The 26,794-nt window shown below is 28.4% G+C and overlaps 1 protein-coding gene across 1 annotated transcript in view; it reads left to right on the top strand.

Moving 5' to 3' along the window:
* The window catches only part of LOC128394748 (probable JmjC domain-containing histone demethylation protein 2C), a 44,925-nt gene that overhangs the window by 17,531 nt on the left and 600 nt on the right, over positions 1 to 26,794 (top strand). The window contains exons 4-5 of the mRNA XM_053355109.1: positions 18,718 to 18,921; positions 26,462 to 26,546. Of these exons, the coding sequence (XP_053211084.1) occupies positions 18,718 to 18,921; positions 26,462 to 26,546 (289 nt within the window). The remainder of the gene's footprint in view (positions 1 to 18,717; positions 18,922 to 26,461; positions 26,547 to 26,794) is intronic.

The raw sequence follows: 26,794 nt of genomic DNA, 5'->3' as shown, positions 1-26,794 counted from the left end.
AATTTTTCCTCTTAATTATAAGTGTCATTGTCTTTTCTTAATTAAAACTCACTCTCTCTCTCTCTCTCTAACAATTAATCCAATTTTAATTAAATAGTTTTAATTGTTTACTTGAAATCTATCATTTCCTTGTTTTCATTATCATCATTCTTGATTACAATTAATAGAATCCAAATGATTAGGATAAGTTAATCATAACCACAATTAACCCATTAACAATTAGTTAGATAATAATAAATTGTTGTAAAAATCATTAATCATTGAGTTTGTTGGTGTAATTGTGATTAAATTTAATCTAATTGAACTTGAACAATATTGTAACCAATTAATTTTTCTGGTTCCTGGTAACAATTTAAACCCAATTAAAGTTACACCCAAATCTTAACGGTTAACAATTTAATCATATTGTTTCATTTATATATATATTTATATTAATATGATTATTTTAATCATAACAATCAGAATCATTATGAATTTAGTTTAATTTTTCATGTGGGTTTGAAATATATGATTCAATTATGATTTAAATTAACTGAGAAACTGATTAACCTTAATTGTGTTTTGCTATTGAACGTTGCTCTTAACAAACATATTAATAATGAACACAATTAACTTTACCTCAACAACAATCAATGTTGAACAAATGAAAAAAAAATTGAAAATAATTAATCATAAAACTTAAATAAGATAAAATCATTACCATTGATTATTGAACAATTTATCTCATCTACTCAATTGATTAAGTAATCAAATTAATCGATAGTTATTGATTTTAGTTAATTTTGCTGCTCGAAAACCAAAATATTACCTCTAATCATCAGATTAATAATCATCATCATCATTATCATGATTATCTGATAGTTTCTAATGAGATGTTATATGTTACCTGGTAAAAGTTAATTGAACAACAATCAAGTAATATTTTTTTCTGAATCATTATTTTCTCCATGAATTCTTAGCAATTCTGGATAATAGGCAATGATGATGATGAAGAAGATGATAGGAATTATCATGTAAGATAAATTCTGTCGAAAAACAGAAATTTTCTTTTATCTTCTTCCATTCAAAGGAAAAATATAAATTGAATTACATGATAGATTCAGATACATATTCCAGAACTTTTTCATTCTTCCTCTCTCTCTCTCTCTCTCTCTCTATCATCATCATGAGTATTATTACTATGCCAATATCTTGATTTTTACTCCTCATGATGATGATTTGAATTTGCATCAAGATTTAACATAGAATCAAAATGAGAATGATGATAATGATGAAAGAGGATGAAACTATCATCCAATTGTAATATTGAGTATATGGAGTAAGTGATAATATTTCAAACTTTTCCATGAACACTTTTCAGAAATTGAAGATTCCCATGAATCAGAATAGGATTGATTTTTCTCCTTCTTCTCATGATGATGATGAGAAAAGATGAGTATGATGATGGATTGATTTTTTCTTCATCTAAAGATGACGATTAACATGATGATACCTTTAAGTTGAGTTTAATTTACCTTGAAAACTTGAGGAGGAAAATTGAGATTCAATATTATCATCAACTCGTTGATTCTCGTATAAAATATAACAAAACTGATTAAATTGCTCACTCATTAAATTCCCATTGATGATGACAAGGATGAGAAAGTGAAATAGACAGAGATGATAAATTTTGATGGATCAGTTGAAATCCGCATCCTTTTTTTTCATAGCTATTGTATTATTATCAGATTATCATGATTATATTGAAACTGAATTATTTTATTATCATGTTAATATTGAGATTAGTTGATTATTGAATTAAAATTAAAATTTCTCTCACTGTTTTCATTGTAATCAATCAGTGAATAAATTAATTAAATCAATGAATGTACATACATTAATCTTCAAGATGATCATCAACTGAATCAATTTTGATCATCATCTTGATGATTTATTGATTATCATCTATTGATTTGGGTTCTCACTTGATAAATCAATAGTATTGTTGTTTCATCATTTAAATAAATCATTTTAATAACTTGTAAATTATGTAATTTCATCATAACCAACATTTAATCAGCTGAAAATTTTGATAAATTATCATCTTGATGAAGATTAACCCGATTAACAGCAAATGATAAAACAAGATGGCGCTGTGAGGCTTAAAAGTGATAATGGTTAATATTATATAAAAGAAAGCTAAAAAATAAAAGGATTCTCAGTTTTTTCTCTAGATAATTGACATTCTCATCCTCCTCCTCATCATCATCCTTGCTCCCTTTTGTTATCATTCTTCTTCTTCCTCCTCTTTCAACTCTCTTTCTTTTGTTACACTTTGATGCGAAATAATTTGAATGACTTTTTCATGGGTGAATGGATGATGAACATTTTTTTCATCATCATCTTTCTAACCCTAATCAACATTTTCTGTCTACCTTACTGTCTTTTTCTCTCTCCATTTTTCATCCTTCTGTTTTCCTCATCATCATTATCATCACTCTCTCTCTCCACCTCCTCCCATTTTTGCTTCGCATCTATTTCGCCTCCATTATGCATCATCATCTTAACGACTCACTCTCTCTCTCTCTCTCACTCCCAGACAATGAACTTGCTCACCATTGATTGTAAACAACAATTTTGTTTTTACCATTGAAAAAATAGTCTGGTTACAAATGAGTTTTTCTTAATTCATCTGTGAATCTCTCTCTCTCTCTCTCTCTCTCTCTCTCTCTCTCTCTCTCTCTGCTCACGATGTGTACTCTCTCATGTTTACTATCATAATGATGATACAGTGTAATTATCTTCCTCTTACTCACCCTTTTCTTAATATTTATCATCTTTCTCACTCTTCCTGATTCACCTATTTTCATAATAACAAATTATTTCCAAGGTCAGATTATATTACATTAAACAATCAAATCTTTTATCATGATTTTCATAATTTCAACTCATTTAATAACATTGTATTTGTATACACATTAAATTCATGATAATCATCAAGATGATGATTAAACTTTTTCTTCAATGTTTTATTATTTCCAAGAAGAAAAACAAAACGAAAATTCAATTTCATCATGATAATAATAGAGAAAAAAAAAATTCATCTTATTACAATTAACTTACTCAACGTTGATTCATGAATTCAATTGTTATTTTCTTGTAAGCTAATTACTGTTTGTTGTTATCATGATGATGATGGTGTTGATTATTATTATCGAGCAATGACTTTAATGATTAATTAAAAATTACATAATAATCATTTGAACTGTAATTAACTCATCTTGATTTTCACGTTGATTAAAAATCAATATTCAATCAATTAAAATGGTGACGATTTGATTAACCAACAAAATCTACAAAAATATTTTAATCTAAACACAATCTAAATTGTCAACCTTAATCATTAACCATGTTAACCTTGAATTACCATTGAATTAAGATGATGACATATATATTTATGATTAAATTGTTAAATGACAATTAATAGATGAGATTGGCAAAGAAAACAGGAAGTTAATTGTGAAATGTTGAAATGATTAACAAATAAACAAAAAAGATGAAAATTTGAAACAATTAACGACAAAATTAACAATCATGTCAAACATTGAGTTAAATTGTAATGATTAAATAATAATAACAATAAACACCAACGCTAATTGCAGGTTTTCATTGTTACAATTTAAGTATGTGAATAGAATAGTTAATTAGCTGTTGATTGTGAATATAAATTAATTTCTATCACAATTAGTAAATATATTATACGGAACAAAAAATGTAACCTTAATTATAAAATGAATTCTGATCAATCAGCTGAAGATAATCAATGTTTACTATTTTTAAAGAGAGAGAGAGTCAATCAGTGTGTTTGCTTCAATTACAATTTAAATTATTAATAGTAACTCGAAATAATCAACAATTAACATGAGATGAATAACCTTTTTCATGGCTTGATGCCAATGTAAATAATATCATATTTTCACATGGAGATGATGATGAGACGAATGTAAATTAATAATGATTATATCAACTCTTTTTTTTCATCATCATATGATTCTTGTTTTTCTGGTTAGTGAATGATAATTTTTGCCAACATGGAGCTGAAAGGTTAGTTTATCATCATCATTCCTCATCCCATTTTATCGCCATCTTATGCATCATCTCCATCTTCATGATGATCATCATCATCATCCTCCTCCTTTTCCTTTACTTTTTTTGTCTCTTTTCACTGTTACCATCCTCATCTTGATCATCATAATTTTTTTTACTTCTTTGCGTTCAGAATGTTCAGTAATATCCATTGATGAATAGCCTAGTTTATTTCCATGGTTATCATCATCATCATCTTCTTCTTCATCCGGATATTGAATGGACTCTCCCTTTGGAAATTGAATTATCGATCCATTTTCTTTATTCTCATGTAATAGAATGAGAAATAACCTCATCTTCTTCCTCTCTTTTCTTTGATCATCATACAACATTCTCTGAGTTTTCTTCCTCTCTCTCTCTCTCTCTCTCTCTCTCTCTCTCTCATGGTTTTTGGGTTTTCTTTTCCAAAGAAAGAATATACATCAGAATTGTCTGAGTTTCCTCATCTTCTTCATCCATTTCCCTTGCTATTTTCTAATTCTAATCGATGTTACCATCAATGAGTTATTCTGTTTACTTTCTGTTATCATGCTGTGTTATATGTATGAATTAAAATCATTTGAAACTCAGTGGGAATCAAATGAACCTCATTGTAATAATGATATAAAGGTAATGAATGAAGATAGATAATAACACGATGGAGAGAAAGAGAGATGAAGCAAAAGAATAAGCAAAAAAAAAGCGATTCATGAAACCTTATCAAGAATATAAATTCTGATACAATTTCATCGTTCATTTCATTGATAATTATACATGTAATTCTTATCATTGTTTATCTCTGTTCTTGTTTACCTTTATCATTTTCTTTGTTTCATTTACCACAACACCCAAATAATGGATACATATAGAGAGTTTCAGTTGGTTTAATGTTTTCTTTTACTGGTTCATTTGAAAATTCTGGTTTAACCAGAAAAAAATACACGAAAACCAGATTACATTTTACTTCTTGATTGGTAATACATGATTACTGTCAAGGTAAATGCTTCTGTGTTGGTTGGACCCGTTTGTTGTTTTTCTGCTTCTGTTGATCTACATTTTTTATGATGATGATGAGAATGAGAATGATGATGAAATGATGATAACTTGTACAAACAGGAACCAGATTTAGATTGCCCTTCTTTTTTTTTCCTCTCTTTCTTTGTTTGTCTTATATTTTTTTCTTGGTCTCTCTTTTTTTCTGATGATAATTGACTGAAAGAGAAAGGGAATTGGGAGAAGGAGGAAAGAATAAGAAGAAGAAGAATGATGATGATGATGATGATGATGAGAGTAAACTGGTAAACAATGATATGGTTTAAGAGAGAAGGGAAAATTGAAAGAGGGAGGGTGAGGGAGAATGAGAGAGGAGAAGATAGATTAAGGGAGGAAGAGAAAATTTCGTTCCGCTTTGGTGATATTATCCATTATTTTGAAGGTAAACGTGTTAACCTATTCCTCCTCATCTTATCATCTCTCTCACTCTATCTTCTTTGTCTTCTTCATGCTTCTTTTCCCTCTCGCTTTTTTGTCTGTGTCGATGAATCGAGAGAGAGAGAGAGAGAGAGAGAAAGTGACAAAGCCTCCCTCATCTCCTTCCTCCTCATCATAAAAACTATGGTGTAAATTGTTATATCATTGAACCATTAAAAATTGTCATTCATTGAGAATTATGTTTTCTCATTTCTTTCAATTCATTATTATCATGATTCCCATTCTCATGTTTATGTTTTCATATCTTTTGTTTATTTTCAACAACCATCATGTTTTCTTGAAGACATTGAACATTTTTTTTTTGCTTCTTTTCTCCATCATCTTTATGTTTATCACCATTTATTCAGATTCTTTCATGAAAATTATTCCTTCTGAATATTTGACCATATTTATGATGGAAACCATATCCTTCATGATCAATAATATTACCAATAAGTTCACTATTCACATGATGATTATAACAACTATTATTATTATTGTTATTATATTAGTTATTATCATGATGATCATTATCTTATCATCATTTTTCATGGTAACAATGAATCAATATTCTGGTTTCAATTGTTGATTGTTGATTAGCTATTTTCTCAATTCACTTTTTGTTCATTCACTTCTTACAATTATTGTTATATTATTATCGTCATCATTTACAAAATGGTGAACCAGATTTAACTCAGTGTATATTTCACCATCAATTCTCAAGTATTCATGGTGAAATTTCACAAATAACAACAAAAACAACAACCGATCATGATGATAACCAGATTTTCCTATTCCTGGTTATCCTCCATAGTTTATTATAGAGACAAGAAAGTAAACATTAAAAGGAAACCAGAAAATAAAGTTATTTTTTTTTGCTTCTTTCTACTTCAATCAAGCATCATCATCATCATCATCATCATCGTAAGGATAATGATGATGATAACCTTGGGTAAACATGAATTTCAAGGAACCTATTCAACCAGGTTAACCATGAATATGAGAAACTGAATCCTAAGCCCTAACCTTAGGTAATCCAAGAAGAAACTAATTTCAATGTTAATCTTAATTGGATGAGATGAGAGGAAGAAAAAAAATTGATGATGATTATCAATCTTCATATTGAGCTTTATCTCCATCTCATTGTTTATCATTCTAAATTGTTATCAAAATGTTTGATTGAATTTACAGTTATTATCATGATTATGATCGTTGTTGTTGTTTACTAATAATTTTTTTTTCTTTTCCATATTCATAATGATAATGTTAAGCAAGAGAGAGAAAAAAAAACATTTACTTTTGCACATCTTATGGGAATGGTTATTTATTTTGCTTTTTGCAGGGAAAAAAGTTGCATATGCATGAGACTTGCTTTTCTTGCTCATTTTCATCCTCATCCTCATCCACATCCTCATCATCTTCATCTTCATCTTCATCTTCATCTTCAATATGCTTATAACACATTCTTTGCACAATTTCATATAATATTCAGTTGAAACAACTTATAGATTGTGTGTTTTTATTATTATCATCATGCTTTTATCATCATTTTCTCTCTCTCTCTCACTTACTCACTACATCTTCATCTTCTTCCTTTTGTCTTCCATCGATTATCATCAACTGTTTACTTGCTTCTCTTCCGAACCCATCCCTTTTTCATCCTACTCTTTTCCTCCTCACTCAGAGTTTTTTTTTCTTCTTCTTTCTTTTCTCTTATTCCACTTGATTCCTCAGCATGATATTTGCCCCTGAAGGATGAAAATGACGACGAAAGAAGATGGAAGAAAGAGAAAAGGGGAAGATATGTGAGAGAGAGAGAGAGAGAAATATTCTTTTTCTCTATTTTGCTGACAGAGAACAATTGAGTTGAATATTTTGTTCTAAAAAAGAAGAAGAAAACGAAAAAAAGAAAGAGAATAGAAAATCATCATCATGTAATAACAATTGAAACTCATTGATAGAATAGAAAATTCAGCAAACAGAACTTTCATCATGACAGAACTTTTTTATTCTTCTCCGCCTTCTCTTATTATTATTATTTAAAACTTGATCTTCTCCAATTTAAACAACTTCATCTTTCATCCTATTTATCATCATCCTTATCTTTATCTTTATCTTCATCTTCATCCCTTTACCTTTCTCCAGACAATAATGTGTATACAAAAGGGAGAAAGGGAGAGAAGACAAAAAAAATATTCATCTCTCTCTCTCTCACTCTGTCTTCCTAGTTGATCAGGGAGTCCAATGAGATTAACATTGTTACCATAGTAACTATAATAAAATGGATGAGGAGCAAAAGATGAGGGAGACCCTCCCAATGATGATGATAATCATCATCATAATAACAATAATTTTTAAAGCAATAAAAATATTATTTGGTATTGATGCAAAAAGGTATATATAAAATTATAACGAATGATAATAACTATAATAACAATAATGGTAATAACAATGATGATGAAAGAGAAAATTCTGACCTTATGAACCGTATATTATGGGTTTGATCTTCATCTCTCTTGCTCTCTCTTTTCTCTTTCATCATCCCCATTATCATTCTCTTTCTTCCCATTTCTTTCTTTATCTTCATCTTCTTATTCTTTCTCCAGAAATTGTTCCCCATCTTTAACTTGATGAGAAAAAAATGGAAACCTTTTTCTCTTCTCAAGGTTTGCTCTACATTTTCTTAAGAACTTGCTCCTCTCTCTCTCTCTCTCTCTCATCATCATCATCATCATCTCCTCTTCTTATTCTCTAGCACAATCTCTTTGTCTCTTCTTTTCTCATTCTCTCTTTTCTCTCTCTCTCTCTCTCTCTTCTCTGGTAGAACCTGTTGTGACCTTTTGTGTTGACCTTTTACATTTGCAACCAATAGTCAATTGCAAAACCTCATCATCATTATCATCATCATCTTCATCCTTATTGCTTTTTGCTCTCTCTCTCTCTCTCTCTCTCTCTCTCTCTCTCTCTATCCTCTTATTGCTTCTGCTTTTTTCCTTCGAAACCATTGTAACAGTATTTTAGTCTATCCTCTCTCTCTCTCCTCCTCCTCCCTTTATCCTCTCTCTCTCTCACTCTGCCTCTCCCACCATATGAAACAATGTTTATGCACTAGATGGATAGTTGCTATTATAATATTAGAAGGAACCAGAATTTTTTAGGTTATTTTGGGTTCAAAATTTAAGTACAAAGGTTTTTACATATAACCTTCAAAGAGATTTATATACATTTACCTTGTTTTTTACCCTTGTCAGTGTATGTATAAGATTCACTTTCATCTTTTGTGCCCAGGTAAAAGCATCATCATCATCATTATCCTTATCATCTTCATCCTTTTACCTTTTTTTCAATCTCTAACATGTTTTCATCTTCTATGGTTATTTATATGCTTTTCTCTCAAAATTCACATGCACAGCATTTACAATCTTTGGCTCAGTTCAATATCTCATGAGTATAATCATTGAAATGGAAATTGAATTTTCACCTAAACTCATTTTCCCTCCTCATCTATCTTGTTACCTGGTAACTATTTCATTATCATTCAGATCATTCAGATAAATACGATATAAAACATTAAATTTCAATCAAAGAATGAAAAATAATCAGTCTCTTCATTGATTGTCACCAAAAATACAAATATTTCAATTGATTGTGTTTTCTGTGGTTAAATAGAGTTTCTTGTTTACTGATCTTTTTTTTCACTATTAAATTCATCATCATGGTTGACATGAAATTATATCTCACATTTCAAGAATCTGCTTCCTACTTTATCATCCACTTTGTTTGACACTTTTCATCTCTCTCTCTCTCACTCAAATGTCATGGATTCTCCTGAATCTGATGATGATATTGATCAAGTTATTTCTTTGCGTAGGTTTAGCATTGAAATATCATCAATATTATTATTACAGTTAATTCATTTGATTACACGTGATTTTGGGTCAATTTTATTGGAAAAACGAAAAATTTTCATCTCTTATCATCATTGTCATCCCCAATTCAGACATCTTATTAATACAATTATACTACAGTTATAATCAAAGATAAAATAATTACTTGATTGACCATTAGCATTCACTGGTTTTAATTTTGTTTTGATTAGTTGATTTTATCATTACAATCAAAAGTTAATCACAATTTAACTGGTAATAACCGGCTATTCAAAGCTTCATGTCATCATCATTATCATCAATGATCATCAGCATCTATGTTAAATGATTAAAGTAATGATGATGTTGATTTGTATTAAAACAAACACATAATTAGATTGATGCTAGTGATTAACTTAAATGGTATTTCCTTGACAAATGACAATAATTATGATGATAATGATGATGAAACAGTCTCTCTCTCTCTCTCTCTCTCAAAATGACACTTGAAATGAATGATTTAATTTGATTTATTGATCGACAATTAACTACAACAATTAATTTAGACCCAATTTTCACGTGAAAAACTTGAGGTATTGATGATCAGGTTAAAGTAAAACTGAAAAAACAATTGAGAATCACAATTAACAATAATGTGTATTAAGTGAATCAACTTGAGGTAAAAATATAAGTCAACAATTAGTAAATCGTTTCTCATATGATGTATCATAATTAACTATTAATATTTTTTTATTATTATTTCTTCCTCTTAAAATTAATCACAATTAACATTGAGATTGAAATTGATTAACATCCCTCATCTAATGTTCAAAGGTAACAATTTATTTATATAACACAATTACAATCAAGATAAAGGATTATTTTAATTACCAAACGGATGTGTTAATTATGATTAATACTTAATCATATCTTTAATTAGATGATTATTATAATCTAGAAAATTGATTACTATCAAATCCTCCATTCAAATTTTCAAGTTAATTTTGAGCAAATTATAATGATGATAATTAATTGAATTGATTTTGGTTAATTAGTTAATTGTGATGAAGAAAAAAAAAATTTCCTTCTAATCATTGATAACTTTTTTGTGTCTTACTGATAATTAACTAATAGTTGTTACTACAATTAATAAGGATGAATGAAGGTTAAATTGATTGGTGTTGATTGTTGATTGTTCAACTCTCACTAAGTAACAATTAACTAATCAATGTAGAAGTTAATTGTTACTATTAATGAACTAATTGTTTCCTTTCACAGTTTTTCAAGGAAATGAACAATTATCAATCTTTAATCACTTCTTTAAAAGTTATAATCATTATGAAAAACGTTACAATGATTTTCCTGAATTCATCTCATTGATAAATCTTGATGTAGTTTTGTTGTTGTTATTATTGTTGAAAAGCAATTTATTGATGCAAAGAAACTGAGTAATAATCATAATGATGATGAGTGAAAGTCTTATGATGATGATTATCATCATAATGATGATGATAGTTTCTTTTACATCAATTTTATCGCCAGTTTCATGATAACTTTTTATTTTCTTCCATTATCAACATTTCAATTCAGTATTCTTACTACATCAGAATCATCATCATCATCATCATCATCATCGTTTGAAACCATTAAGGTAATATCATCATCTTACATGATTCACCTACTTTTAAATCTTTCAGTATCTGTATTTAATCATGATAATAATGACCAAGAAGATGATGATGATGATGATGATAATGATCATGACGATGACAATAACCGGATTTTGACAATTGAATGTGACTCTTTATCTGTTATCATTGTCATCTTTGTCGTCTTCCGAGTGTAAGAAAGGCATTCATATGTGTTTGTGTATTTGTCTCTCTCTCTCTCTCATTCTTTATCTGAAAAACGATGATGAGAGAAGATGAAAAACCGGAAATTACCATAATCTACTGAATTATCATCATCTGACCGTTTTCATTGTCACCAACATTAAACTACTATTAACATGAGAGCCGTAACATGAACAACAAAAGCAATTATCACGATGAAAGGAAAGACATTGACTCTTGTTAATTATACGTAATAATGATGAGCATCTCAGCTGACCTGGAATCATCATCATCATCATCAAAACATAAAATGATGATAATAGCTAAATAAGTTAATGTAACTGCTCATCATCATCGTCATCATTTAGGAAAACAACAATTAGAAACCTTTTCAACAAGAAAAGAAGAAAAAATTTCCACTTTTTAGGATTTTTTCATCTTAATCATTCTCATCTTTTTCTCTCACTCATCTGCTCACTCACTCATCAATTGCACATCTTTTCTGACGATGATAAGAAGGAGGAAGATGATGCTGATGATGATGAGGATAAAAAACGATTGATGGATGCTCCTGTTGTCATCATTCTGCACCTCGATCATAATCAACTTTTGATTGCAATTGATTGCTATTGATTTTGCTGGTTACTAACCAACAAAATCAATCTATACAATGATGATGAAGATGATGATAGAAAGCAAGAAGAAAAGGAAGAAGATGGAGAAAGTTGGTGAATCATGACAACTTTGCTGAACTCACGTTGGCTTGGAATGATCATCCTCATCATCTTCATCATTTTCATCACTCTCTCTCTCTCTCTCTCTGTTTTCTCTAACAAGTTACAAGGTTGCTGGGGCGATGCTCCTTAATTAAACGTTGATGCTGATGACATTGATGATTAGTGGATTTTCAGCTTTTGCTTTTCATCTTTTATCATCATCATTCCTCTTCTTCAATCATTCAAAATCCCCTGCAACATGAAAATTCTGGTTCATTCTGTTGATCATGATAATAATAATAATAATAATAGCAGATAATTTATTTATCTTTCATCTAATGTTTAATGAACTTACAGTTTTTCTCATTATTATCAACATGATACAGAAACAAAATTTACAATCAATTTAATCATTTTTACAACTTGAATCACCTTTTTTTTATTACTTCAATCATTATAATAGTAATAATCATTTTCCTATTCTTCCTGTTTCCTTAATTTGTTACCTGTCGAAGATGAGAAAAAGTAAAAAAAAATTATTCATGTCAACTTATCATGTTATTTATTCACAAGATTCATTCATTTTTCACGAAGAAAAATATAAACAGAAATTCAAATATCATCATACTTTTCAAGGTCAAATATTGCCAACGACTCTCAAAGCCAAAAATATCAATTCCATCATCTAGAATATGATGATGATAATAATAACACAGACATTTCTCTCTCTCTCTTTACTGTAAACAAACTTAGTAAATGTTAAGAGTCAACATATAGCACAGAAAAAAAGCAACCTTGCAAGAAACAGCAAGAGAGAAGATGGAAGATGGAAGATAAATGATGGAAGAAGATGATGTATAGAAAGATAAAGAAAAGACTTGTATATATTTTCGTGTGAAAGACTTTACCTGTTTTGTTATTGTCATTTTCCATCCTCATCTTCCAATTGATGGTTTATTCCAACCTTAGCTTACTTTTTGTCAATCATTATCATCCTTGTCATCTTCATCTTCATCTTCATCTCTCTCCCTCTCTCTATCTTCCTACATAGTCCTTTGACTTTTACAAATATCTTACCTTTCCTTTGTTATTTCAACCAGTTTTTTTGGGTTAAAAGCATTTATAAACCACATTGTATTTACTATTCCCATTGAAAAATTTTCTTAAAAAATTATTCTCATATAAAAAATTATCATTACTACATTTTTGTTGTACATATATATTTTTAAATCATCCATTGATTACAATAATAGTAATAGTGATGATATTGATGACACTTTCATTGATTTGTTTACAATTTAAATATTTCCAGTTAAAATTTGAGGTAACTTTTTGTTATAATATTAATATTATGTTTCTTTGACAACAATTAACTAATCAATTTGATGTGAGAATGATCATTTTAAGCAAATCTTTCAATGAGTATCAGTTGTTTGCAGTTTAATTGAGTAATTATTTTGGTTACCTGGGTAAAAAGCAATAAACAAGTAACAATAATTAAAACTCAAGGTAGTAAATTAGTGGATTAGTGTGTAAATCAAAAGCCCGTTAGTGTGTATGTGTATGTGTAACCCTTGATGAGAATGAAGAAGAAAAAAAAAGTTTTAAATATCAAGTCAATCTTTTAAATTGTAATTAAAATGCAAAAAGTTATATTTGTTAATCTTTACACACAATCAACTCTCATCACATTATTAATTACATAATATAAAACTCACTAAACACTGACCAGGATCACAAAAAATTTAGTTGGACAGGTCAACCTTTTTGCCGAAAGAAGTAAAAAAAAATCATCTCCCCGTGAACAGGTAACATCATTTACTTTTTGCTCCATCTAATGTACATACTTACCTGTTCTTGGAAAGATTCATCTCGCCCCAGGCAATTGAAACCCTAAAGTCGCCTTTTTTTTGGGAGATATAACTTATTTTTGGGTCTCCATTATTACCAGTTATCATGTTGATCATCATCATCTTACCTCAATGTCAACCAGTTTTCATCATCATCTTCTTTGTCTTTACCTTTTTTTTTCCTCTACCTGTAGATTAACATGAAAAAAAAGGTAATTGCTTACAGCATCAATTTATTATCATGTTATTCATCATCATCAATTGATTGTGAATTATTATTATCAACCATTAAGATTGTTAATGGTCATTACATCATTTGATTGTCTGTTAATTCAAATTGAATTCAATTGAAATCATGATAATATTAATACTTTTTTTGTTGTGTTGTAAATTTAATCAAGAGGAGGAAAAAAAGTTCTGATGATGATTATGATGAGTAAAACCTTAATTATGCAATTATGATATTACAATTGTAATTACAATTAATCATCTTATCAGCAGAAAAAAATGATTTTTTTTTCTGATGATGATGATGATCAGAAAATCACTTCTCAAATTAGATGAGAATCAGGTTATTGTGGATGATTAAGTTTTCCTAATTAATTGATTGCTACCTGATTATGATTAAAGTTGTAAGGCTTTGTTGTTATTGTTATTCAGTATTGATGATTGTCTGTTATTTGATTTGTTTTTTGTTACCTTACAAATTGTTACAATTAACTTGTTGTCATCAAGTTGATCAACAATTAATGATAAACTTCAAGTCTTTTATATATTATATATACAAAATGTTTGATTGTTGTGTAATTTTTAATCAACAATTAGTAAGCAATTTAATACATATTCATTTATATCAGACCAACTAATTATTTACTGATTAATTATGATAATTGCTCGAGACACATGATGTTTACCTTAATTGTTGTTAAGATTGTAAAGAAAAAATTTATTAAAGGTTAACAATCAAGTCTTAATTGTCATTCACTTTTTTTTTGATTCAGTTTAACGAGTTGATTCATTTTCATTCTTGACAACAATTAACTTTTGTTGTTTCCAACTCAACAACAACAATAATAACAACATTAACATTGTAATGAACGTGAAGTGAATTACAATCAACTGAATTAACTAATTGTCAACAAAATATATAAAAAAAATCAACAACAACAACAACAACAACGATAACATTTAGCTAATCCAATCAATATGAATTGAATTATAAATTGTTTGATTGTTAAACTTTCACTTTTTGTTTCACTTGATTCGTTGATTGTAACAATCGTTTAAATTGTGAACTTTAATTGTTTGTTGGCATAAGAAATTCATCTACAACAATCAATAAACTAACCAATTTATTGTCATAATAATTGCTACTCATGCAGATGAAGCGTGATTATTGTTATTACCGTTGATTGTTAAATGATAATCATTATCACAACAAATTAATGTTGATTAAATGGTTAAAAATTTACCTTTCATTTTAATGATTAACTGATTAATACATTATGGTTATGATTATGATTTGTTTAATAATAATTGTGATTAACTGAATGTATAAAAAAAACCCTGATGATGTTGGTTCATCTTAATGGTAACACAATTAATCTTGATTGGTTCATGTTAAACAATTGCAATCTAATTATTATTATATTGGTTTGTATATATATATGGTGTTGTTGTTGGTAGATTAGTTAATCAACCTTAATTGTCCTTGTTACATTGACATTTTATTTTTGCAATTATAATAATTGTTACACATAGAGATTGAGTAAATTGTTTTCCTCCATAGGAATTGACCCAGAAAACCAATAATAAAGTGAAAATAATCAACAATAGTAAAAACCACAGAGTAAATTGTAAGGTTAATTGTTTGGGTTGATTATTCGTGGATTTTGTTGATTATAATGATTTAGTTTCTATTGTAATCATTTTAATGGTGATGTTGTTGTTGTTGATGATGATGATGATGATAATGACCGATTACCAGAAACCAACAATCAACCTGAAAGTTTGTTGATCTTATACCGGTACGAAAACAAATGCACACCTACACATACATTCATTTATATGTATCAATTGTTGATGATGATGATGATGATAAGTTGATCATCATCATCATCATCATCCTCTCACCATGATGATGATGTTTCAAAAGTTTCATGATTGGCAATTGATTGTAAATTGCACATTAATAACATAAAGGGTTTGGTGTTAATCAAAAAGTTTCCAATAGTTAAACCGGTTCATAAACTATTGATTTTAATCACCAACATTGAATAATCATTATTATTAACCGCAATCAATTGATTGTTAAACTTAATTTACCATACACTCGGTGAGTAAGTAGTAGTTAATTTGATCAACAATCAAGACTTTAACCTTTTATTTTATTTTCTCATTTCTTATATATATAACAATCAATTTAAAATGAATTAAAATCTATATAAATCAGATTAAGATTAACTTTAATTGTAACATTATTTTCACTATTTAAAAGTACAGAAAAAAAATTGATTGATTAATTTTTTTTTCTACAATTTTCTCTTGATAATCAGCTGATAATTAAACTTGAAATTCAATCAACAGCAACAACATTGAACAAATCTGCTTGTAACTTGATCGCTGATAATAATCATTATAATTATTACAATTAAATGTTACCCAAGGTTGTTAGATTTATCTGATTACCCAATTACCGGTTGTTACTATGTTGATGATGAAGATAATGATGATAATATATCTTTACTATTTGTCTTCTCATTCATGTTACCTGGAATTAATTGTTTCCATATTGAATCTCAATCAACACCTTTCATGATGAAATTTGTTGTTATTTCTCACAATAGTCAATGTGTGTGTGTGTGTGTGTGTGTGTGATTGAGTGTTTGTATTTTGTGTCTGTTGTTCATTGTTAATTGTGATTAAATTGCAATTCAATTGTTGATTTGAGTGCAATACATTATACACTATTTACCATTACTGTATATAAATGTGTGTCTTGCTATTATTGTATCATAGATGCAATTTAAGTGCAACTATAACAATCGTAAAGCTAAAAATCAGTGAGCTTGCAATTCCCTGGTTATCCTTGAAAATGTCCATTCACACTTGGATACATTGAGAGTCTTATATTATTAATACGTCTTGTAGCTTGCAAATAATAACAAGGATGTGTTTTTGTTGTTGTTGTTGTTGTTGTGTGTGTGTGTGTTTGAGCATCAAACAAGTGATTTAAAGGGTAAGGAAGAGAGATGATGATGAGAAGGATGAAAATATCCTTAGTGAGAATGAAAAATTCACGTAATATTAACAGATAACGTGCTTTGTGTTGGTTGAACTTTTCTTTTCTCTCTGAGATTTTCTCCTTCTCTTCCAAGGTCTTCTTGTTTCTTTCTTTTCTTTCCTTAATGTGTATATTGCATCGATTTTTTTTACCATCATCATCTTCTTCTTCTTCTTCTTCTTCTTTATCTTCCATCTTATTTCTCTCTTTTTCTTCTTGCATCATTTTCTCTGGAAAAAAGTCTGAATCATTCCCTGAAGAACGAGATGAAAATGATGAGCATCATGATGAAAATGTGAAATGATGTTGATGCTGTTACTGTAATAATAATAATGATGATGATGATAAAAGATGATGAGGATGAGAATGATGATAATAATGAAATCATCATCTAAGTTTGTTACATGTTTGAAGGATGAAGTTATTTTGGTAAAGAAAAGAAAGAGACTGATAATGATAATGATGATGAGAAAGGAAGCATGAGATGAAAGAGATGATTGAGGAAGAAAGAAAGAGATGATGATGATGATAATGATGATAAGAGAGAGAGAGAGGGAAAGTTGAATGTAGGCCAAATTATTATTAATATATTGTTAGGGATTCTGATGACGTCAAGATTTATCAACGATGCTTCAAGTCAAATGATGATGATGATGATGATGAAGATACAGGAAGATGAGAATATAAAAAAATGATGAATTGAAATTAATTCTCAACTGATTAGTTTAATTGTTTCTCATTTTTATATTAACCATTTATTGGTTTAAATAGATACAATTAGATTGATTGTCACAATTTGTCAACCAAAATCATTAACAATCATATAACTCATTTGCTGTTTGAAAAATGAAATTATTTATATTTTGTTTCACTTTTGATGATTAAATTTACTCTCAATGACTTTATTTCAATCAATCAATTATTTGATAAATTGATGAAAAATCATTAAGATGATTAGTTTTATAGTTTTTCTCATAGGAATCACAATTAAAGTTAATTGAGTTAATTCCGGAAATGTTTATATTAATTAGAGACTTTAATTCTTGGATTCTTGAAGAGGAAGGGAAAAAGTTAACAACAATCAATATCAATGGTGATTAAATCTAATCAGTTAATGACGATAATGATGCAAGATTATTGATTTAATCTTTACAATTGAAAATAATTAAACCTCAAAGCATGATGATGATAATTGTCTACCTGAAGATTTGGTAATTAGCCAAAAACAACAATTAACCTTATATCATTTACTATGATTACCCAATAACGACAACAATCAAGTGGAAACAATTGAGTGATTTCAATCAAAACAAATAACATACGAAAACAATCAAGTAACAATCAACAAGAGTAACAAAATAAAATCAACAAACAATCAACGTTAACAATTAACTCTAGTTAATTGAATCAGAAATAACAAGAGAAACAGCTAATACACTCAAGCAAATCTCTCGCTTTTTTTTTGCTCATGATGATAAACAATTAAATCTCATTGGATTATCTCAATGTTATCGAAACTATTAATATAATTTTTCATCTCTTTCTTCAATCTCTTACTAATCAACTAATTGTTTAAATTTGATTATCTAATTACAGGAAGGTGATTTAACAAAAACTCCCTACAAGAGTGTCTCATGTTTGGATAAATATATACGCCAATGGGCTGAATTTCAGAATAGCCAGAAAATTTTACTCACCACACCTTCAGTTCTGGTTGGTTATCGGGTCAAAGTGTATCGGTCAGAAGGGACTACCCAATGGTACACAGCGGTGATTTTATCATACAATGAAAACACCAAGGTAATTGTACAACAATTAACTAAATTAATCTCAATAATGATAACATACAATTGATTGGGTTCAACTGTAACCAATTCAGATACACACACACACAATTAAACCCAAAAGTAACTAACTTATTGACCACAATTAACTTGACCATCGACTTGACTCTTTGGTTAATTTAGTTAATTGTATAGTTTCAGTATCATTTTGATTAATATGATGATGATTAATTCAATTGATTAACTGTTGATTATTTCATTTCAATCATTCACCTTGAATTGTTCAATATATTTATATTAATACAATTGTAATCAAAAGTGATTATCATTAATCATTAATTTGTGAAACTTTCAATTGTAACTATTGATTGTTACATCATTAATTTTTTTACAACAATTTAACTTTCTCACTTGAATTTATATATATAGTTGATTGCAATTAGGTAATAATAAATTGCTATTGCTTATTTTTCATATTATTCAGCATATCATTAAATTTGCAATAGTAAGCATGACAATCCTGTTGACACAATTATAATTTAAAATTAATCACATTAATTAAATTTAGACTGATTGAAAGAATCACAATTTAATTAACAACATTGAGAAAATAATGAAAAACTTGTTACAACAATTTAATTTAATAACGTGCCAAATTTATTAATTGCTTACCTTGCATAGAGAAAGTTGTTTATTGGTGATTGTTTATTCAGGTAACAATTAACTTCCGTAAGAGAAACAAAATTTACATAAATTGTTACAATTAACTGATAGGAAAATGAGTATTTAAATGGTAGTGTTTATTTATGGATAGTAATTAAAATGTTTCTACTAATTGTTACAACTGATTGATTATAAATGAAAAACAAAGCAAAACTTGACAACAATCAGAAAACAATTTAAAGTTAATTGTTGATTCAGGCAAATGTATTATCCTTGATTATCATTCAATCAACAACAACAACAACAAATCTTATCAAAGTAAATGTTAACAATTAAAGTTATTTTATATTAATCTAGTTGATCTGGACAATTTAGTAATTGTGAAAACTGATTAATATTAACTGTTAATTGTTGGTTAACGTTTCGCAAATTTTCAAGGTTAATCTTGTTTCCATTTCATTGACCCATAATTATACGAGTAACAAGTAATGATGATTACACTTAATTGCAATTATTAATTACGATAATAAGATGTTGATTATGATCTGTTTTAATTATCGAGTAAAAGTTTCCAATCTCATCACGATTTCCTGGTGAAAAGGATTTACTATATTTCTCATCTCATGTTTTTTTCATGGTAAAAGTTCATTGAGATAACAGGAATGATGATGATTCCAACTCTATCGATCGTCCACCCACACACTCACATACACAAACTCCCATTTATTATTATTATCATCACGTTGTAGGTTTACTCAGCATCATCATCATCATCATTATCTTCATCTTCATCTTCATCTTCATCTTCATCTTCATCTTCGTCTCAAGTAAAAGCAACAGAAAAAAAAGTTTCATGTTATCAAGTTTACAATATTACTTAAGGTTATCTGGTTTTCTCATTCCAATCAATACTTTTTTTCTGGTTCGAACCAGAAAAAGAAACCGAAAAACAAAAAGAACCAGAATTTTTTGCTCAACTTTTCATGAAGATGAACATGATGGTATCATCATGTTTATAGGCTTTTAATTTTTTCTCTTCTCTCCATCATCATCATCATCATCATCCCTCTTATCCTCATCACTTCCTCTTCCTCTCTGATGTTTATGTTTGTTACCTTTGTATTTATATTACAAACTCAACGTGAGTATAACTTGTTTATTTTTCTGTTCCCTTGATTACTTATCATTGATATTTAATCAACAATTTTAGTTGGTAAATTGGAAAAAAAAATCCTTAATCATATTAATATCACTCATGTAATTAACAACATTACATTTCACTAATTTATTAGATTAATTTTCATCTATCAATGTAAATATATATAATTGATTGATTTGGTTAATTTGAATCTAAATTGTAATAGTCACTTGTTGGGTTTGATTACAAAATTATGTCTATAATTAGGTTAACACTTATGAAAGTGATGTGATTTACTTTGATTATAATTTATATAATTAACCTGTTAATTGTTTATTTCTGTGTGTCACTAGTTTGAATGTGAGTTAATCATAATAATAATGATTAATATTAATTGTTGGATTTTTAAATTATACTAACGAACAATTTATAATAATAATAATTGTCTTCGTTTCTTTGATTGTGTATCCAAGTGACCATAACCTGACTATTTACTCCGGAAGTTAAATGAAGATGATGATAAGGATGATAATGAGGATGAAAAGTAAGAGGAAGAAAACAGGAAGAGAGAGAGAGAGAGAGAGAGAGAGAGAGATGAGGGAGAAAGAGAGAGAAAAGTAAATTAAATTTACTATTAGTACTTTGAAAGCATTGACACAGTTTTACAATCCAACGTTAATACTTATTTTCTCATCGTATCGTTAATCCTTTAATCATGTTTATTGTTGTTATTTGTATTAATAGTGCAATTAAATTTAATTGTTTACCATTTTAATGTTAATCATATTCATTATCATTAACCTTTATTGTGTAACAACAATAAGAGAAACAAATTACTCAATATTATTATCATTTCAAACTAATAACATTAATTGATACAATTTTTTTTACTATTCCAATTGATAGTTTTACTATTAACTCTTTGCTTTCAATTGAATTTTTTTTTTCTTATAAATTATCTCGTTTCATCATTTATAAACACAATTTAATTGTCTATGTTTACAATTAGTTAATCATTTGACGGTAATGATGTTTAAAAAATGGTTGATTGTTGCTGATTAGTTTCCAAATATTTGATTTGGTTAAAAGCCAAGTTACAAATTTCCGTTTCATCTTATATTTACTTTCCTCGACCTTATTATTGACTCCTTTTTTCACCTCTCTCTCTCTCTCATCATTATCATCCTCTCCATCACCACCACCACCATCATCATCATCATCAGCACTTTTGATTAAAGCTCATTTCAAGCTTAACCAAGCAAAACCAGTTAATCAACAACATGAATACGAGTGAAAAAATCAGAAGCAGAATTAAAATTACCCTTAAATGTTGTTACTCTCTTGGTAACAACGTTTTTTTCCTACATTAATTATAATCACAATTAACTTAACAACAATTAATGTGTTTACCTGTAAGAATTGTTTGCAATCATCAATAGATGATGAGGGATAAGAGAGAGAGAGAAAAGTATCGAAAAACTTTAATTACTTTTCTTTTTCTTATCTTACCTGTTTCCTGATCACTGATCATTACTATTTCATCTTAATCATCATCATTGTAAACAATTAAATCACATCAATTTATTATACAATTGATTAAATAACACAATCAGTTGTTATTTGCAGGAAAGCAACAAAAAAAAACATTCAAGATTTGAATCAATTACTTGAGTATGAAGACATTTAGTGATTAGTTGATTGGAATCATTAATCAGCTATATATATATAAATGTATGTGTATGATTCATGGAAAATCAATTAACTATTGATATCAAGTAATTAATTGATATACCAGTAATCAAATTAAGGTGATTGTTGCCTTGCCAATGTGTAAATTAAGCTTTTAAACAAGTGACAATTGGTTAGTATATTTGTCACGCGTTTTTTTTGTCACTCATCTCGAAGCCAAGAAAACAAAATTTGCTGATGATGAACGTGTCTTGATTACTAGATATCATTTCATCATTAATACTTAATCATCGTTTTCATCATCCTCATCCTCATAAACCTTGTAACAACATCTCATTTGACTTTTAACCAAAGAGCAAGAAAAAAAAATGTATTTCTATGTGTGCAAATATATTAACATATATTTTGCTATTTGCTGCAAGAAAATGCAATTGCAATATCATCATGGATGATAAATCTGAGGCAGAAAGAGAGAGAGAGAGAGAGAGAGAGAGAAGATGAAAAAAATCTGGTTGCTAAATTAAAAATTTGGTAATAATGATGCTAATCATCATCTTCCTCACTCTCGAGGTAATAATAGTTACAATAACATGGACAACATTTTAAGAGTTAACGGAAACCCTGGATAAATGCATGTTTTATAATCACGGGCTGGAAAAGTCTCATCATCATCATCATCTTCATCTTCCCATCATCATCATAAAACTCTCTCTCTCTCTGCTTTATTTCCCTTTTTATCTTCTTTTTCATCCTCAACAACAACCTCATCCTCAAGCTATGAAAAAGGTACTGGATGATAAAGATGAAGATGATGATAATGATTATGATGGGTAATTTAGGTTTCACCTTAAGGCCAAACCAGTTTTTACCCGGAGGGGTTTTGAGAGGGAGAGACTTACAGACAGGCTCGTCCTATCAACTGTATCAAAAAAATCATTTCTCAATCTTTCCTCTCTTTTTTTTCTCATCTTCTCTCTCTCTCTCTTATCTCTCTTTCTTTCCACATCACCATCATCATCATCATCCTCATCTCCTCATCACTTTTCCTACCTGATAATAGTTTTGTTGTTGTTTGTTGCTGTTAACTGATTGTAATTAAATTTATCCATTTTCTTTTGCCACTAAATTAAGGGCAAATCAGTTAGTTAACTAACTGATTTAAATGTTTAACTTTTTTCCTTTCATATAATGATAATAATAATTGTTGTATTTATCATCCATGATACTTAAACAATTTGTTAATTGTTTCACCTCTAATTATGTATTTTTCACTTACACTTTTTTGTTTACTGGATTAATCAATTGTTATCCTTGATTGTTGATTGTTAATTTGTGTGTGTGTGTGTGTTTGATTGAGTTGATTAACATTGTCAGACTGTAATTTCCAATCAATAATCAATTTCTCCACAATAGTTTGTATTGTGAGATGTTAATTGTTTGCGAAAAAATTAAATTGTTACTCCTTCGTATTACATAATATCATTTGGAGTGACTTTAAATTGTAACAATTTAATAATAATCATTAGAAGCGGTTCATTTTTTACTATCAGACAATTTAAGGTCATCGAAAATGTTGAAGGCTAATCAGTTACAATCTAATTTACAATCAAGTTAATCAACTAACTGTTGGTTGGTGGTATTATTATTATTGGGAAATTAAAGAGTAGAATATAATTTTTTTTTGTTTGATTCGAATTGATTGTAACAATTTAAATTGTTTGACCTGAATAGCACGGAAGTTGTTAGTTAACTAATCAAACAATCAAGTAACTTACAGATACGATGATTAAAAGTGATGACAAGAAATTATAAATACAATCATTTATTATCATTATCAACACAATTTACTGATTACTTTTTATTTCTCTAATTTTCCTCCTACAACAATTTACTTGATTATCTTCATTCAATTTAATAAACAACAATCAACGTTTCAAGTTTATTTAATTGCGATTATCAGATTTGATTGTTAACAATTGAATTTATCTGAACGTGTGGCTTAAATTTTCATTGGCTTTTAAATCATCCAAGGGTCAAGTCTAATTGTTGACCACTAATCATGTTAATCAATATGATGATGATGATGATTAGTTATTGAAAATTGTTGATGGTCAATCTTAATTATAAATCAATACGATAACAATTTAATTATCATTGTTTACTTTTGATTGTTGTTGATTGTTGTGAGGTCATTTCACTTTTTTATGTCTTGAAAACCTTGAAATGATTAACTAATTATATTGTGACTAATTGATTTAATCAACGTAATAATAATAATGATAATCATCTTGACGATGATAATATAAAAATTGATCAATTTAATTAACTCTTCATTTACTATTACGTTGATTTAACAATTAGCAATTGAAAAATTAGTTGATTTGATTTGAAAGAAGTAAAAAAAAGTACAAGTTAATTGTAGACAATTTAATGGATTTTAATTGTAATCAATTGATTTGTTTTTTTTTTACTTCTTCTTCATGATTATCACAATTGATTGTGTAAATATGATTAACGAAAAAAAGTTAATTGTTTGCTCCCAATTATTGATTCAAAGGTAAATCATATAATCAACTTAATTAATAAATAATTTTTGTACCTCACAATATTGTCTGATTGTTAATTGTGACAAGATAATTTAGTTTGATTATATTTCAATACCAATTTACGTTACGATCCAACATTTGATTGTTACAATTAACTTTACCAGTTAATCACTTTTTGCAAATATGTATGATTACAGTTTTTTACCTTACAATTAATTATTGTTGTTTAATCAAAAAAAACAAGGGAAGTAACAATTTAGTTGATTGTTACAACCAAATTATCAAACAATTAACCATTAAAATGATATTATTTAAATGAGAATATTGAAAATGCAATTGGCAGTTGAATGAATATTTGTCCTAATCAAATTAAATTTGATTACAATCAAAGCTTGGAGTTGTAACCACAATCGATGGTTAATTGTAACAATTTATTTTGCTCTTGATCAGAAAACTAGTTTTTTGTTTAATTCTGTTGATTAACTTTCACCTATTATATTAAACTGACTGTTACTACATCACTAGACATCATCATCATCATTAGTTGGTGATGATGATGAAAAAATCTTCAAGGAGATGAGGAAGAAAAGAAAGAGAAGAAAGAGAAAAATAATATTGTAAACAGACAGACAAAGGATGATAAAGAGAGAGAGAGAGAGAGCATGGCATTAGTAATATAAAAGAGGAAGAAGGAGCGAGAGAGAGAGAGAGAGAAGACAAATATAGAAAGAGAAGATAAGTGAGTTGTTTCTACCTTTCTTTTTTCTCTCTCACTTGTTTTTCTGGTTGAGGAAAAGAGAGAACGAGAGAGAGGAAGGGAGAGCGAGAGAGAGAAACCAAAGGGAGTAAAAGAGAGAACGAGAGTAAATGAGAGAGAATTAGAGAGATAAGGTTATAGCCTAATAGAAAGAGAAGATAAGTGAGTTGCCTCCATTTTTTCTCTCTCTCTCTCTCTCTCTCTCTCTCTCGCTCTTTCTCTCTCTCTTCCTTTTTCTCTCTCACTTGTTTTTCTGGTTGAGGGAGCAAGGGAGAGAAATGTGAGTAAGATATTTGGGTAATAGTAGTTTTCAAGAGAAGATCAAGAGAAGAAGAGAAACTAAAGAGAGAAAAAAGAAAGAGAAAAAGAAAGAAAAGAAAGAGAAAAATTTTATAATATACAAAATGAAAAAAGATGATATTCTATTGTAATTTTCTATTTTTATTATGTTTTAACGGATTATCCTAATCAACAATCATCATCATCATCATCTTTATCTTCATCTAATTAATAATCTTGGAGCAAAATTAAATCTTAATCAACCAAAATTACAATGAGTTAATTGTGTGTCAATCAATTGATTCATCTTTATATAAACCCTCAAGTGTTATATGTGTTTGTCTGTGTATCCAATTGGTATACATCAAAGTTAAATTGGATTAAATTGATTTTTCAAGTGATTAATTGATTAATTTTGTCAATTTTTGTTTCTCATTTGTTGTTAATTGTGATCAAATTTCTTACGTTTTTACCCAAATAATAGGAATTAACATTAACCGATGATACTGTTCTTGAGGAACGTAATGAAGATCCAACTTTGGTTCAGATGAAATTGATTGGTGATGGAGGTAATTATCAATATCTTTAATTGTTACAATCACTAAACACTCACTCACATAGACACATCATCATAATCATCAACATCGTCAACATTATCACCACCACAACAACAACAACATAATCATCATTAATTGTGATACTTTTTTTTTGTCAAGGATATTTAATGTATCTTATTAAATACCATTGAGAGATTTAAATTGTGACAATCAAATTGATTAGCTTTTCAAGGTGTGGTGTTTATGTGATGTGTCCATTG

Source organism: Panonychus citri, unplaced genomic scaffold, assembly GCF_014898815.1.
Source record: "Panonychus citri isolate SS breed McGregor unplaced genomic scaffold, ASM1489881v1 Contig00140, whole genome shotgun sequence".
Lineage (NCBI taxonomy): Eukaryota > Metazoa > Arthropoda > Arachnida > Trombidiformes > Tetranychidae > Panonychus > Panonychus citri.
Note: the sequence above shows the minus strand (reverse complement) of the source record. Positions and strands in the feature narration are given on the sequence as shown.